This window comes from Microtus pennsylvanicus, chromosome 10 (genome assembly GCF_037038515.1).
Source record: "Microtus pennsylvanicus isolate mMicPen1 chromosome 10, mMicPen1.hap1, whole genome shotgun sequence".
Classification (NCBI taxonomy): Eukaryota; Metazoa; Chordata; class Mammalia; order Rodentia; family Cricetidae; genus Microtus; species Microtus pennsylvanicus.
Genome location: NC_134588.1, coordinates 49,637,339 through 49,652,302, shown reverse-complemented (window position 1 = coordinate 49,652,302; position 14,964 = coordinate 49,637,339). Strand labels below are relative to the sequence as shown.

General features: G+C 45.1%; 1 protein-coding gene across 7 annotated transcripts in view; it reads right to left on the bottom strand.

The window, feature by feature from the left end:
* Positions 1–2,706: 2,706 nt before the first annotated feature.
* Positions 2,707–14,964, bottom strand: part of Abl2 (ABL proto-oncogene 2, non-receptor tyrosine kinase) — a 91,930-nt gene continuing 79,672 nt past the window's right edge. For 2 of the 7 annotated variants that reach the window (XM_075988324.1, XM_075988325.1), the window contains 3 exons: positions 11,491–11,664; positions 10,861–11,094; positions 2,707–10,551 (listed from right to left, as the gene is read on the bottom strand). In XM_075988324.1, the coding sequence (XP_075844439.1) occupies positions 9,377–10,551; positions 10,861–11,094; positions 11,491–11,664 (1,583 nt within the window). In that variant the 3' untranslated portion in view covers positions 2,707–9,376. Of the gene's footprint in view, positions 11,098–11,490; positions 11,665–14,964 lie in introns of all 7 variants that reach the window. The other 5 variants (XM_075988318.1, XM_075988320.1, XM_075988319.1 and 2 more) reach the window with 3 other exon arrangements.

Here is a 14,964-nt window from a genome sequence, read left to right as displayed (position 1 = left end):
TAAATGACAAAAGGATTTCATCAAACTAAAAAGTCCAAAGGCCAAATAAACCATCAGGCAGAGACAACCTATGTTAGTGACACTGAGTTATTCTCCAGAACATAGAAGGAGCTCAAAGAGCTCAACAAATAAGCCCATTAAAACTTCAACAACAGTTTGAAGACAATAGAAGCTCTTCAAAAGACAAGTGAGCTGGAAGAGAATTCAGTGACGAAGAATACTTGGTCAGTTCCCAGCACCTACAAGATGGCTCACTATTACCTCTAACTCCAGTCCCAGGGGACCCAACACTTTATTCTGGGCCTGTGGGAACAGGCATGCATGTGATGCAGGCATACATGCAGACAAAACACTTATAGCACATAATCTTTTTTTTTTTTTTAAAGTCTTAGAAGAGAGACAAAAGCAACAGCCAAGTATTCATCCTATGGAACAGAAAAGTTAATCGAACTGTGCACGTATCATGCAGCTTTTCCTGATAAAGACGACATGAACAAACTTCTGTTCACCTCTGACAGGGCACCAGTGCCGAACCAGAGGGATGGTTCCATCCAAGTCTACCTTGGTTAATCAATGAGTTTAGGGGTGATGTACAGAAACTTGGGCGATTTTCAGGTGCTACATCACCAGAAAGCCTATCCTAGCACGGATGTAACTCAGAAAACTACAGCCCTGGAGCTCTCTGCTCAACGTGTAAGCAACTCTACCAGTCTCTCCCGTTTGCAGCAACTGAGTGCTCAGGTAGCCTAGAGGAAGGGGCTTGTCAATCTAAGCTGCATGAGCTCCTGTCTTCCCTCCAGAGGAACCATGATTAACTCAGAGGACACACCTTACCCCGACCGGAAAATTAAGACAACAACCCCTAGGGGGGCTACGGAAAGGACCTGTAAGACACTCCTGGGGAGAAGGTAAACCAGCACAGACACTATGGAAATGGTACAGTAGTCATGCAAAGCATTAAGTATAGCTTGGCACAAAGGTGCACATCTGTAACCCCAGCACTTAGAAGGCAGAGGTGTAGGATTCAAAACTCAAGGTCAGCCTATACTCAAAAGGCCAAGGACTAGAGATGTATCTCAGTGATATCTTCCTAGCCTATGTGGTCCCTAGTACTACAAAAAGGAAAAACAAAAAGCTTTAAAAAATCTCAGCTAAAACAACAAAATTTGAGTTAAATATAAAAATGTATAATCTGAAACTATAAAATTACCCTAAGAAAACAGAGGGAATCCTTCTGGCCTCTGAGGGTACCGCACACTTAAATAACTGGCTAGAAGGGTTTGAGGCTGGGCATAGTGGCCCATACCGGTAATTTCATCATTCAGAGGACGATTAGGGTTCAAAGCCAGCAAGGATAAGGTCAGTCAGGACAATGTAGTGAGACTATTTTCAAAATAAAAAATTAGGAATGAATACGAGGAAGTGATGTTTAACATAATTTCAACATTATACAGTGTTGAACAGTTCAACAGTTATACAATGATTTAAAACATCACGATACTCAAGTATTTTATAGACATTAAAAATTCAAAAATACACTTCAACAGCTTTAAATATGCTACAATGTATAACATTCCAGTGTACACAGAATTTTGGGAATGCTGAAATATGAACACAAATCCCACTACAGGGAGTGAAGAGAAATGGAGTCATGTAAGACAGATACCGGAGCGCGTGTTCAGGGCAGCTCTGTGCTGAGGCATGAGACAGAAGCAGCCTGAGTCCATCAGTAGATGATGGGGTCCTGGACGTGGATGCACACACAGAGGGGAGAGTCCTGGGGCATGAGAAACAGTGACATGGATCAATGTGTAAGACGTGTTGCTCGGAATAAGTCAGGGTCAACGCTGTCTGACCCCACTCGTGCTGTGTCAGGGAGCTCATCATGCGGAGGACTACCAATGCCCAGGAGAGCTTCTAGACATGCGCACACTGCAGTAACCAAATCAGGTATTTAGAATATCCATGACCAGATTTCGTTGTGGTGAGAGCATTCAGAATCTTCACTGTTAGCTCTTCTGAAACACTCTGCAGGCGAACACCACGACCGAGTTCTTACCTGACTGTGTCATGATAGCCGCTGGCCACACTGTCCTCGATGAATGTGTACAAATGTGTCAAAAAGGTATTGGGACCTGGAAATGTGGGTCAGTTGTTAAGAGTGCTTATCATGTATGAAGTCCTGGGCTCAACTGCCAGCACCCATATGAACAGTGTGGTGGCATGCAACAGCAACCCCAGCGGGGGGGGGGGGATCTAAGTTCATCTTTGGTTGCATGGCAAGTTTGAGGCCACCTTGGGAAGGACACATGCCTGTCTTGTAAGCATGAAAAAATAAAAGAGGTAAATAATTTTAAGAATACTCTCTTTGAGGATCTATACTTACTCTGTTTAATACATGTCTCAAGACAATCTAAGAACATATTTGCAGTTGTGTTCAGAATGGATTTTCAGAGAATCAAGTCTCTGTGTAGTCCATACACATTGGATACATAACCACACATGACCTACCTGATATCAGCCAGCTCAGGCTCCGAAGGTGCTGTACGCACAACACTCATCACAGGATGAGGATCCATATCACAGCCCACTCCAGAAGGATGTATTAGAGGGATGCTCACTGATCATCCACTGTACAACTATAAAGATCTGCTTAGCTGCCCTCTCAATTAAAATCCTGGGAGAAATATTCCAACTCAAGCCCACTTTGCCGATAAAATACTTCAACCTTTATTTAAAACAAAACACAACTTGCAAACCATGTGAGATACGACAGGAAGCAGTCCCTGCCAAGGGCATCATTTATTTACATCAAGTTTAACACTGTTAGCAGTTCACAGTCAGACAACAGAGTGAGAGAATTAAATTAGAAAAACAATCGAAAATATATTACAGTAACAATTAAGAACAAACTTGACAACAGTGGTAGTGTGACCCATGACTGACATGTTTTAGCTAAATCCCACATGGTCTCACTGGGCACTGTGTCCCCTTAGCAATGCACACAGTGCCCACTGTGGGCTTCGCCCTCTGTGTACCACCCAGGCCTGCAGTGTAACCTTTGGTATAAACATTAGGGTTTTAAAGAGTCTGAATTAGCAAAATTTAGGACAAAGTTCTATCAACCACCATAAAAACGTTCAAATTTACTTTTACCAAGCAAGCACAAAATTGGGGTTTCTCCACTGATAGTCACTACAGAATCTGATTGTGAGGGAGAGAAAGTGCAGGGTTCCAAGGAAGGCTTTCAGAGTGCAGTGTGCTCAGGGAGCTGATCAGGGCAGCACGCTCACCACACTACTGCTTCTGCCCTCAGAGAGAGGGAAGCAGGAGCTGTGGAGAGTACCTGCCCTTCTCTTTAGTTTCTGAATACTCATTTTCCTGAAAGGTCCTTTCTTCAGGTCTCAGCAAAGGCTTCTCATGATGGAGTGTAAGTGGTATAGTGGAAGCTGGCCGTCAGATGGAAGAATACTGTTCATGTGGCTCCGACCATCCGCATTCTTGCCATTCCCAATACAGACAGCATAGGTCTTAAGAACACCAAGCATAATGTAGGGAACTAAGGACCCTGAAGCATTGCAGCCCTGATTCAACAAAGAACTTACAACTGATGAAAATTAAGAACCTATGAATGTGAAATATTTAAGTCCCACATGCCACTAAATTGTATGGTCCCTAAAAACAAGATGTTCAACTCCTATTCAGGGCCACAGAAACAAGGCAAGCAAGTTCCACCCACAAAACTCTCTGTATCTCTTTTTTACTAACTTGTTGGCATTTGACAGTGCCTCCCCCATGTCCTAAGGGATTAGGGCCGTACCCTGGGAAGAGCAGAGGACTGACAGAACAGCCCCATTCTCCCCTGAAGATGCTAGCGTCTCAAGGAAGTGGCCATACTTCCCCTTGGATGGAGCAAGGAGGTGTGTGTGGAGGGAGGGTGGGTCCCTCAGCTCATCACACAGGTCTGAGAAAGGTGAGGCATTTTGACTGGGGAGGAGGGATCTTCTAAACTGACAAGCAAGGACTGTGAGTCCTGATGCAGTCAAGTATTTCTCCCAGCAATGCTCAGGAAGCCATCCTTGAAGGCACAGCTCTGAGCATGGCCTCTGCCACTCTGTCAGCTTCTAATCAAGACAAACTGCCCCAGATCTTATCCAGGGCACAGCACATGGTCTCCCGGGTCATGTGGGGACCTAGTCCAAAACGAAAGAGTTATCATGGAACACTCAGTCAAGACGGACACGCACACATGACATGGAAATCAGCAGCCTTACAAAGACAAGCTGGAGACAACAGTCAGCTGCCAGCCTCCTCACTAGCAGGATCACAGGCAATAGCAGTGAAGTTGGGGCACCGTGCTGTGCTGACTAGAGCAGGGGACAGCAACCAGTACTCCAAGCACCATGACCCCTAAGTTGGAAAAATGGAACTCTATGCACGAGACATTAGGAGTGGGCCAAGTTTTAGAAGCATCCCGAGGCCACGCCTCTCTACCTGGGAGGCGATCCTAGCAACATGGGAGCCATGGGCACTCTTGGGCTGCCTTGGCCAGTCTGTGCACAGATCCCCTTGGAACTGACTTGCTCTAGGCTCCTGCATGCCTATAAAACTCAAACAGGAATTTTCAAAGACCTGGATGGCTACCTGACGAAGCTAAGGCAGCTGACAGTGGATGTAACAGTTACTGGCCACAGCAGATGCTGGGGGTGTAAAGATGGATCCCAGATCCCGGTGAAGCAATTAATGCATGCAAGATGATGAAACAGGTCGCTAAGAACAGAAATAAAGACTATCAACCCAGTACTGACTCCCCTGAAGATGCAGCCTAATGATGACAATGATAGCACTAGCAAAGATAGACAAATATGGGGAGATCAGAAAAGTCACCTCACACGATTACTACAAATTCAGGGAGGTTAGAGTAGAGTGCAGCTAGATGTAAGCTGCCTACCTCCATATGATTTACCTGCACATACGATTATCTAATAGGTGAGGTAAGCTCAGCTACCTTTTTTAAAGGAGAGATGATCAATGTCAATGTCATTTATAACTGGTAGAGAAATTCTGGAAATCCTCCAAGTACATCAGTTCTCTACCTCCCTCCGCCAAGATATTAGTTTTAAAAGATACTGTCAACATGAACAGGAAATGAGTCTGCTCTCACCACAGCAAGGACGTAATTGCTGAGCGCATACCAGATGACTGCTTTAAAGAAAGAGGGCCTTCATCTTTCAATCCAGGCCCAGACAAGCTGCTGGGCTCCAGAGGGACAAACCCCCACTCCTCTTGAGTCTTATTCTGTGGCCCAGGCTGATGTGGATCTGGAGATTCTCTTGCCTCAGCTCCTTCACTGCCAGGATTACGTGCCACTACTTTACTAGTTCTTAACAACGAGAACAAAACCAAACAACTGGTCCCCAGTTTGCTGACGTTCCCAGCTCTAAACTATGAGCAGTTTCATATGTGACTCTAGCGAACTCCAGAGGAGAGTCTCTAGCTGCAGGTCCAGGTCAGGCCATCCTCTACAGAAATCACAATCCAGCTTCATAGTCGGATCGCATCTACTTCTCAAGTGCTTTCCCATTATGCCTCAGTCATTAAAATGACACAACAATAGATTTCTTTTTGAACAAAAAGGAATGTAAGACTGGTTTTGTTCTTTTTTTGTTTTGAAATAACTCAGATTTAGATATTTTTAGCTACAAAGTGCAGATTTCTGTGTGGCTGAGGTCTAGAAGAACAGGGCTATGTTGGCTTCATAACCAAATTCTACTAAAGGCTTGTTTGGCTACACTGTCACCGCCAGGGCCCGCCAGAGCCTGTGCTTTACAAGCGTGCAGCACCATGGATACTGATTGTCTAGCTGAGCACCTCACAAGGCAGCAGGAGCGGTGGAGAACCACCAGTGTCAGGACTCCTGAATTCTCCCCTCGGCTCTGTCACTAACTGCTCGAAGATAACCGACTAGTGACAGCCATCCTCTCCAGGTCCTTCTTCTGCAAAGAAAAGGGCTTAGAGTGTTCTGTTCAGCCAGTGGTGTTTGAAACCTGGAGAAGTTCTTGGGAAACATACTAGCTACTCTGTCAGTCCACCAGGAATTCCAGTGTAGAATGGGGCGAGTTCATGAGGTTCCCTTTAAAACCCTCTACAGGACTATTGCGCACTCCTGGGTTAGGAGTGAACACTATCGGTCAACATTTATGGAGCGTGTACCGGGTACCTGAGTTACCTAGTCTACAAACATCACCTTACACTACTGGCGTTGCTGGATCCCCTAAACTCAAAAACCCAGTCTTCATTATGCCAAGAAACAGTTTAATCAGTCAGCTTGTCAACAGTGTTAGAACATTTCCAACTGAAACCTGACACTGCTGCTGGAAACTAGTCTCCACTATATGATGACCTTACACAGAGGCCATCCTGAAATGACCCAATCATTTTCTCCCTAGAGAGATCTAGTTTGGTGTACCATGTTCAATTCAGTCCAATTTACTACAAAACACATCTTTTAAGAAAAGCCTATTTTAAGGTTTCTCTTTCTGAATGTAATGACAGAAAACACCTGAAAATGTGAACTATAATTGTAGCCAAAGCTTAAAAAAAAAAAAAGCTTGCTGTAAGCACAATTAGGATATATTCACTACAAAATGCAACGTGAAGGTGGGGACCCAACTGAATCCACAAGACTTTGCATAAAGGGATGAAGTTGTGGCAAGACATGCATAGATCAAACGACTTTAGGACCTGCCATCTGCTGTTTTCAGGCTACATATAGTAAAGTAACATTTTTAATTTCTAAAAGCAGTTTCTCTGCTTTAGATTCAAACCTTCAAATCTGCTGTTTTTAAGCTGGTCCCTTGCAGGTATATAAAAGGAAAAACCTAAATCATTCTTCCATAGCAAGTTGACAGGGCCTCTGTGACCTGAGGCCTAGTCCCTGAAAGCCACAGTTCATGCATCATGGGGCGTGTGCTACAACAGTCAATGCTACTCGTGGCAGTGCCGAGAAAGTCAGTTCAGCTCGCGGACTCAGGGATGACCCACTCTGCAGGACAGAATCGGTGCTGCCCTCAGCCTCTCAGACTGAGAAGAGCAGGGAGCTGAGATACTCAGTAGTGTTTCTCCAAACCTGTTTTCAGAACTCTCAAGGGAAAACCAACTATCCAACAAAAACAAACAAACAAAACAAAACAAGACCCAAATCTGAAAACAACTATATCTCTTATGATATCCCATTATGGCAGGGATGAACTTTAAAAGCAGCATTAATAACGGCCTCAAATTTTAGCTTTCTCCTCCCCATCTATATGAGGCTAACTGCTAAAACAGATTCAAGTATACGGGTGCATACAATCGTGGGGAGTGGCGAAGGAGGAGGTGGGAAAATTCTCTTCCAACTACTACAAGGGCATTAACCTGATCCCTAGCTGCCCTGACTGCAGCCGTGGGAACACACTGACACCTGTAGGAGCTGTCTCCTCCACTCCAGACCTCCTCTTACCCTGAGCCTTCTCTGGAGTATCCAAATATCCTTTCTAATGAAAACTACATTTCTTCCTTGGTCAAGCATGCCAAATGCAACCTGAAATAGTTTCCCTTTTAGGATTCTGGCCCGATTATTGTAAGCATAGCAGTTCTAAAGTTTCTCATTTGAGAATCAGCGGAGAATGAAAAGCGACCCAATGTACCCACACTAAGAGCTCTCCAGAGAGGCTCTCAAAGGGAGCTGCAGATTAGTCTGCAAACACTCTCGAGAATCTGGGCTAGTGCCTTCAATTAATAGATCCAAAGATGGGCGGTGACCTGACAGTGATGGATGACGATCAGGAAGAAAACACTGCTTAGTGAGTTCCCATCTTCCTGCATTAATACTCTGAGAGAAGAAAAAAAAGGTATTTTGTATTGGGTTCTCTTTGGGGAATGATAGGGGTGTGTTCACAAAGTTAAAAAAACAACACAACACAAAACAAAACTGGAATTAGACCCAGCACCAAAAACATCAACAATATATTGCCTACTAAGTTTTTAATCCATGTTACCCTATTAGCTTCCATACCTGTAATTTAGGGACAGGAAATGCCTATTTTTCAAAGGCAAATCCTATTTGCAGGTTAAACCCTTAGGTTTCTAAGTCTAATTGGTGCTCCCTGAAAATAACCCACTCCTATAATGCACTCTTAAAATAGAGGTGAAAGAACAAAATAAATAAAACTATATTCCCAACACAAACTCCATCAACATCAAGTGCGACGAGGGGGTAGTGTGCTATGTGAGCAGAGAAAGAGCATGGAAGACTGCGGAGGCAAGCCTTAGTGAAAAGGCCTTCTCCACTGTCACCGGGTTAGTGCAGGGTGTCATGGGCAGGAAAAGGTTCTCTTCTCAGCCTCACGCCTCTGGGCCCAGCCAGCATCAAAAAGGTACTGTAACTCCTTGGTATTTTAATCTAAAAAAAGATTATTTATAGCTGCTCAAGTGGCCATTTTGTCAGTATTCAGGGGCATAGAAGGTCTCCTCGATGAGAACCTGTAATGACCACTACTTTTGACATTGATGCTGGGTAATGCCCTGAATGCTGCCAGAAATAAGGACAGACAGCTTGCCCAGCAAGGGACAGAGAAGAACCACTAAGACCCACCCCCCATGTCCGTGGTTTACAGACAGCCACCAAGAAGCAGCAAGTGGATACTGGTCCATTAGGAAGTAACATGCTAGAAGAGTGGGAGGGGTGACTGCTAGTTGTCATCAGTTTTAGGTGTCAACCTGCCTAAATGTCCCTCCAATTCTGTACTTCTTGTACCAACTAATACACCCAAGGTAAACAGGGCAAAAGCAGACAGAGGGCCACACTTAACAGCTGAGTATTCTAGCAATCTAATTTGCAGTTCTTGCTACAGCAGCAATGACCCATGGGAGCCACTTCTGACAGCCTTGAGTAAAAACTCCTGCTACATCCCTTGCTTGGCTTTCTCCTCTTCCTGAATCTGCATGGTGAGCTGAAGCACAATCACCCCAGGACATGCCAGGTCAAGGCCTGTTTCATGATACAGAACAACTGCCAGCAGCCCACTGGAGTGCACAGGCTGTTCCGGCTAGAGAGGGGCTGCACTTTCGTATGACATATGCTCCCTTACTTTCCAGCGCAGGTTCCAACTCTGTCCGCACTTCCTTGCTCCACCAAACTGACTTATCTATTTCTGTGACTTCCTTTGCTATTATGAGATGAACCTGTAAACGTGAGAATTCAGGGATCTGAGGTACTTCACATAAACACACTCAAGTATCAGTCTGTCACTTTTTAAAAACAAGAACACAGGAAAATGAGTCCCTTTCCCTCTCCCCTCAGATATGTGTGCATTTCCCACCAGGCTGACAATGGCTACCTCTGCACCACATCACTAATTTCCTGTACACACGACAATAAGTTATTAAGGACAGGGTTTGTCCCAGGCACACCAGCAGCTGTGGAAGACACCTGCAGCTCCTGTAGGCTAAGTTCCAGTTTGCTCACAGCCTCTCGGAAGGCAAATTTGTTGCGAGTCTGAGGGATGCAGTCCACGTACCCTGAGCAGTAGTCAAGCAGCTGGTGCCCAGTGTCCACCAGTTGGCTGTTGGGCACAGGTTCCGTGATTGCACTGGACAGTAGGTCGGCACACTCCAGCAGGGCCTCTTTGCTGATTTTGTCAGCTGAGATTTTCTCCACTGCCTGTTTGGTTTTTCTCAGGGCCACCTTAGTACCTGCTGTGCCATTGGCCATTTTGGCTGGCGAGATGGAAGATGTGGGCAAAGGCACTTGAGGCGGGGGCATCACTGGCCTCCCAGGTTTCCCACTACTGGGCACGGACCCTGGAGCTGCCTTTTTTCCTCCCTCCTGGGTTTCTGGAGTGGGCTGTCCTGCAGGTGGGGCAGCTGGCTCTTCCTCGGGGTCTGAGCATGTGGATGGATGCTGCAGTAGTCTCATCACTGGTGGTGGGGGTGGGGCACACTTTGGTTTTACCCGTCGGGGTCGGTCCTTGTCTCCAGAGGATGTGACCTGATGCTCAGATAAGAGCTTGAATTTATTCCCCTGAGAGTCTGTGCCAATGAGCTGCACATCCGCTGGAGTGTGTTTCAGAGTGGGTGATATAAGGACTGGCACTTTGTGGTTGTGGGTGGTTGGGAGGACAGCTACAGCCTTGGCCGGAGAAGACCAGCCTGGCTGCTCTCCATCCTCTGGGCCTCCAGCGACTCCAAGTCGCGTCCCACCATTTCTTTCCTTGCCTTTGGGGGCAGCTGCCACTCCAGCCACCCCTACCCCTGGAGAGTCACTCTCTGTGATGGCCGGATCAGGGGCTCTCAGGGGAAGGGCTGTGGCTCCTCTGGGCAATAGTTTGGCTTTTGGTCTCTCCCTGGCTGGAGCGGCACCTTCCTCAGATTTTTTTGGAAGCATGTCATTAGCCCTGTCCACATTCTCTTCTTGCTGAGAAGAGGTGGACACTGTCCTTTCCAGCTGGAGTTTGGACCTCTGGCAGTTCCTGGGAAGGGTCATTGCCATCCTATCCTGCTCTGGAAGCCCTGAGGACATGGAAGATGTAGAGTTTGACCTTGGAAAAGGCTTGGAAGTGTCATCACTGGCTGTGGGTTTACCTGCTCGTAAGCCCAGTGTCTTTTTGATTAAGCGAGGTGTAAAGAAGCCTGTGATGCCAGACCACCCACCCCCAGCAGTGCCACTGCCCCCGCCCCCACCACTGTCATCATTACAGAGGTTCCTCTGTGCAAAGCTCCCCCCATAGCACTTGGCTGGCACCAGATTCGACTCTTGCTGGCCGGGAGTGAAAGAGAACCCATCAGCATGCTGTAGAGAAGCAACAGATGAGAAGTTACCCGTGAGTTCATATTTCTTGTGTGGCTGGTTTTCCATTTCGCGAAAAGAGCTGCTGCGCTTAGGGGGTGTGGGAGCATTTCTCTTTTTCATGAAGGAGCTGAAGAAGCCTCCCTTCCTATCCCTGGTGAAGCATGTCTCTTTGGCATCTTCTAAGAGGCTGCTAGGTGACTTATCTCTTTGTTTTCGAGGCAGAGCTGGGGACCCGCTGGAGGCCTGTGCACTTCTAATGAACCCTGCTGAGAAATGGCCAATCAATAACAAGAAAGACAAAGGTGAGCCAGTAAGCATGATTAAGTTAGAAAAGTTCTATTTGCATTTATTAAACATCAGATGCTGGCATTACATAGGAAACTAATAAATACATGATCAGTTTCAGTGACTAGTGTCCAATTGTGGTGTGGATATTAAAGTGACACGTGCTATTCATTCTGTCTTCATCCCTTCTCTACAATACAGATGCATCTGCCATCACCTATCTGGGTAACTCTCTGGGAGCCAGGGGCTGAGAAAACAGAGCTGGTAGCAGCTCTGTTGGATGGACAGGGCTGCCCATACTGGCAGGGCAGGGCCAAGGCCCATCATGGCCCCTGGTTCTTCAGGCATGCACTTTCTGTTTTGACCTCTCCTACCTGGTGCTGAGCTGGAGGCCAGGCTCTCGGAGGCATCAAGGCCCCCATCTAAGTTCTCTTTGTTCTCCCCCTGCTTCTTCAGAGTCCGAGTCTTGGAAGGAAGTAGAGGTAATCGAGGCAGGTATGGAACCACAGATGAGGAGGAGGCAGCTCTCCCAAGCTCCTCAGCTACCTCTGTAAGAAAGACAAGGTCTGGTTTTTAAAAAGGCAATCTTAAGATGGAGAAGAAGGCAGGCAATTGAGAAAAGAAAGAAGGAGCCCAGAACACTGAAGTACATGATTGCAGCAGGCGAACAGACTGTGCTTCAGTTCTAGCTGCTCCCAAGGCTGAGGCTAGCAATGCATCAGCCTGGGCAAAATGGCAAGATGCCATCTGGAAAACAAATTATACAAAACGTATAAATGAAACTAGAGCATATAATCTCATGAGTGTACAGGAGCCTGTACATGTGGTGCCTTCCCCAGTTGCTTTCCACCTTACTACTGTGACAGGATCTCTCCCCAGTCTAGTTCGACTGGGCCAGACCTAGACCGACCAGCCAACAAGCCGGTGATCTTCCTATTTCCATCACCCACAGGTGTGTACTGTCATGCCCAGCTTTGCATGTGGGTGCTGGGGATCTGAATTTAGGTCCTCTGACCTGAATGCCAAACATTTTACTAACTGAATTACCTCCCAGTACCATGTATACTCTCATATACAATTTCTTTTTTTTTAAATATTTATTTATTTATTATGTATACAATATTCTGTCTGTGTGTATGCCTGCAGGCCAGAAGAGGGCACCAGACCTCATTACAGATGGTTGTGAGCTACCATGTGGTTGCCGGGAATTGAACTCAGGACCTTTAGAAGAGCAGGCAATGCTCTTAACCACTGAGCCATCTCTCCAGCCCCCTCATATACAATTTCTTTTACTCAACATTATTCTATAGATTTACAGGTTACTGCATATGGTGGGATCTCTTTCTCATTGTATAGTAGTATTCTGAAGTGTAATATGACCAAAATTGATTTGTCCTCCTGATGGTTAGTTAGGATCTTTCCAATTTTAGTAACTATGAATACGTTGCTAGGAACAACCTGATACGTTTGTTGGTTCACAAGGCCATGAACATCTAACTGATATAAACAGATCATGGGGTGCACACTCACTGTTCTTCTATCAGTTCTGACCAATATAACAGCCATAACAATTTACACCCACATTGCCAGTGTGTAAGTGTTCTGGTTACCTATACAGCATGCCTGCAAGAACTGGATGCTGTTACTCTATAGTGTATGTAACTTTGTTTGTTTGTTTGTTTTTGGATTTTCGAGATAGGGTTTCTCCATAGCTTTTGGTTCCTGTCCTGGAACTAGCTCTTGTAGACCAGGCTAGCCTCAAACTCACAGAGATCCGCCTGCCTCTGCCTCCCCAGTGCTGGGATTATAGGCGTGCGCCACCACCGCCCGGCTGTATGTAACTTTAATTTTTCTCAATCTGGTAAGCATGTCATGGGAATCTCAATAGTTTAACCTGTACTTCCTGCGGCAAGTGATGTTGCTCATAGCTTTGCATGCTTACTGGGCTAAGTGGGTTATTTGGAGAGCCTAAGTGCTGTTCAGATGCTGAATAAAAAAAAAAAAACATGTCCATTAGGTTGCACTTTTCACTAAAAAGTAGAGAAATATAATTTATTCCATTTCATGTATGTGAAACAAATCAGTACATTTCCCTGTCCCCCCCCCACCAACTAACCACCTACAATAGGGGAAAAAAAAAAACCTGATTCTTTTGAGCTTGGAATGCCACTCAGGTGGTAGAGTGCCTGTCTAACATGTACAAAACTTTGGGTTTAAGCCCAAGTACCCCAATTAAAAAATAAAAAACCTAATAAACAATCCCCCCAAACAAAACTTGATTATCAAAAATGTGTTCACTCTGTTGGTCACCCTTGGCTGCCAACTCTTGAGTTTTGTGTTTTGTTTTTTTAAATATTTGTTTGTTTATATCTTATGTATGTAGTGTTCTGCCTCCATGTATGCCCACAGGCCAGAAGAGGGCACCAGATCTAAAATGGTTATGAGGCACCAGGTGGTTGCTAGGACTAAGGTCTTCTGGAAGAGCAGCCAGTGCTCTTAACGTTTGAGCCATCTCTTTGGCCCTAAAATGTGCTTTGATTTTGGGACAGGGTCTCACTATGTAGCCCTGGCTGGTCTTGAACTCACAGAGATCCACTTGCCTCTGCCTCCCAAGTGCTAGGATTAAAGGCATGCGCCACTACCGCCCAGCTGAGTTTTGTGGCTTTTACTGACTGAGGCAAAAACATACTCTTTATTCCTAAATAAAAATGAAACACAATCAAATTGTAAAAATTTGCTACCACTTAATAAATTGATTTGGTGTGTGTGAGAGAGAGATGACAACCTGAGGGAAGAATAAAGACATATTAAAACACTGACACTGCACTTGTTTCCCCTTTCTTCTTACCTCGTGTGACAAACCACTAGGGGAGGACAAAATTCAACTCTCAATTTCTTCTACTATATTAAAACTTGAAATTACAAGATCAATTCTATGCGATTATAAAGAAAAGGAAACGTTTATACAAAATTTCAGAACTGTATCAAGGTGTCTAATAGACAGATAAAACTAAGAATTCTGGCCGGGCGGTGGTGGCCTTTAATCCCAGCACTCGGGAGGCAGAGGCAGGCGGATCTCTGTGAGTTCGAGACCAGCCTGGTCTACAAGAGCTAGTTCCAGGACAGGCTCCAAAGCTACAGAGAAACCCTGTCTCGAAAAACCAAAAAAAACAAAAAACAAAAAAACCAAACAAACAAAAAACCTAAGAATTCTGTAGTCTTAGCTCTCCAAGAACAGGGTCTTACTCCATACCACAAAAGGGCAGGCTATTAACTTTATTAGTCTCATGCTGTAGCTCAGGCTAGCCTTGAACTTGAGAGCTTCCAGCCTCAGCCTCTTGAGTGCTGAAATAACTGATGTGCCACACACTGCTTACTGCTTGACTTCTTCAGGTATGAGTACTACGTACAAAAGCAAGCAACTTCCTATATGTGTCCATACATCCATTTCTTGAGTAAGGACAAGTTTATCTCTACTGATAGCCTAAAATATTTAAAGATATAAGTTTTCAGTTATGTGGTTATACAATCAACAGTTCACTCAATGCTTAGGTTGTTCCTATTTTTTCAGTATTATAAGCAATAGTCAGATGCCACATCTGCCTATAGATAAATCTTGGTTATACTCTATTGGAATTTCGTGATATTGATGGGGGGGGGTCTAGGTCTTGCCTTAGATGTGGTTTAGTATGAGAATATATTTATTTTTAAGGATTTATTTTAAATTATGTACATATGTGTGGGAATACATACATGAGTGCAGGTGCCCACAGAGGCCAGAAGAGGGCACTGGAGTCTCTAAAATAATGATTCTCAACCTTCCTAATGCCATGACCCTTTAATAGGGT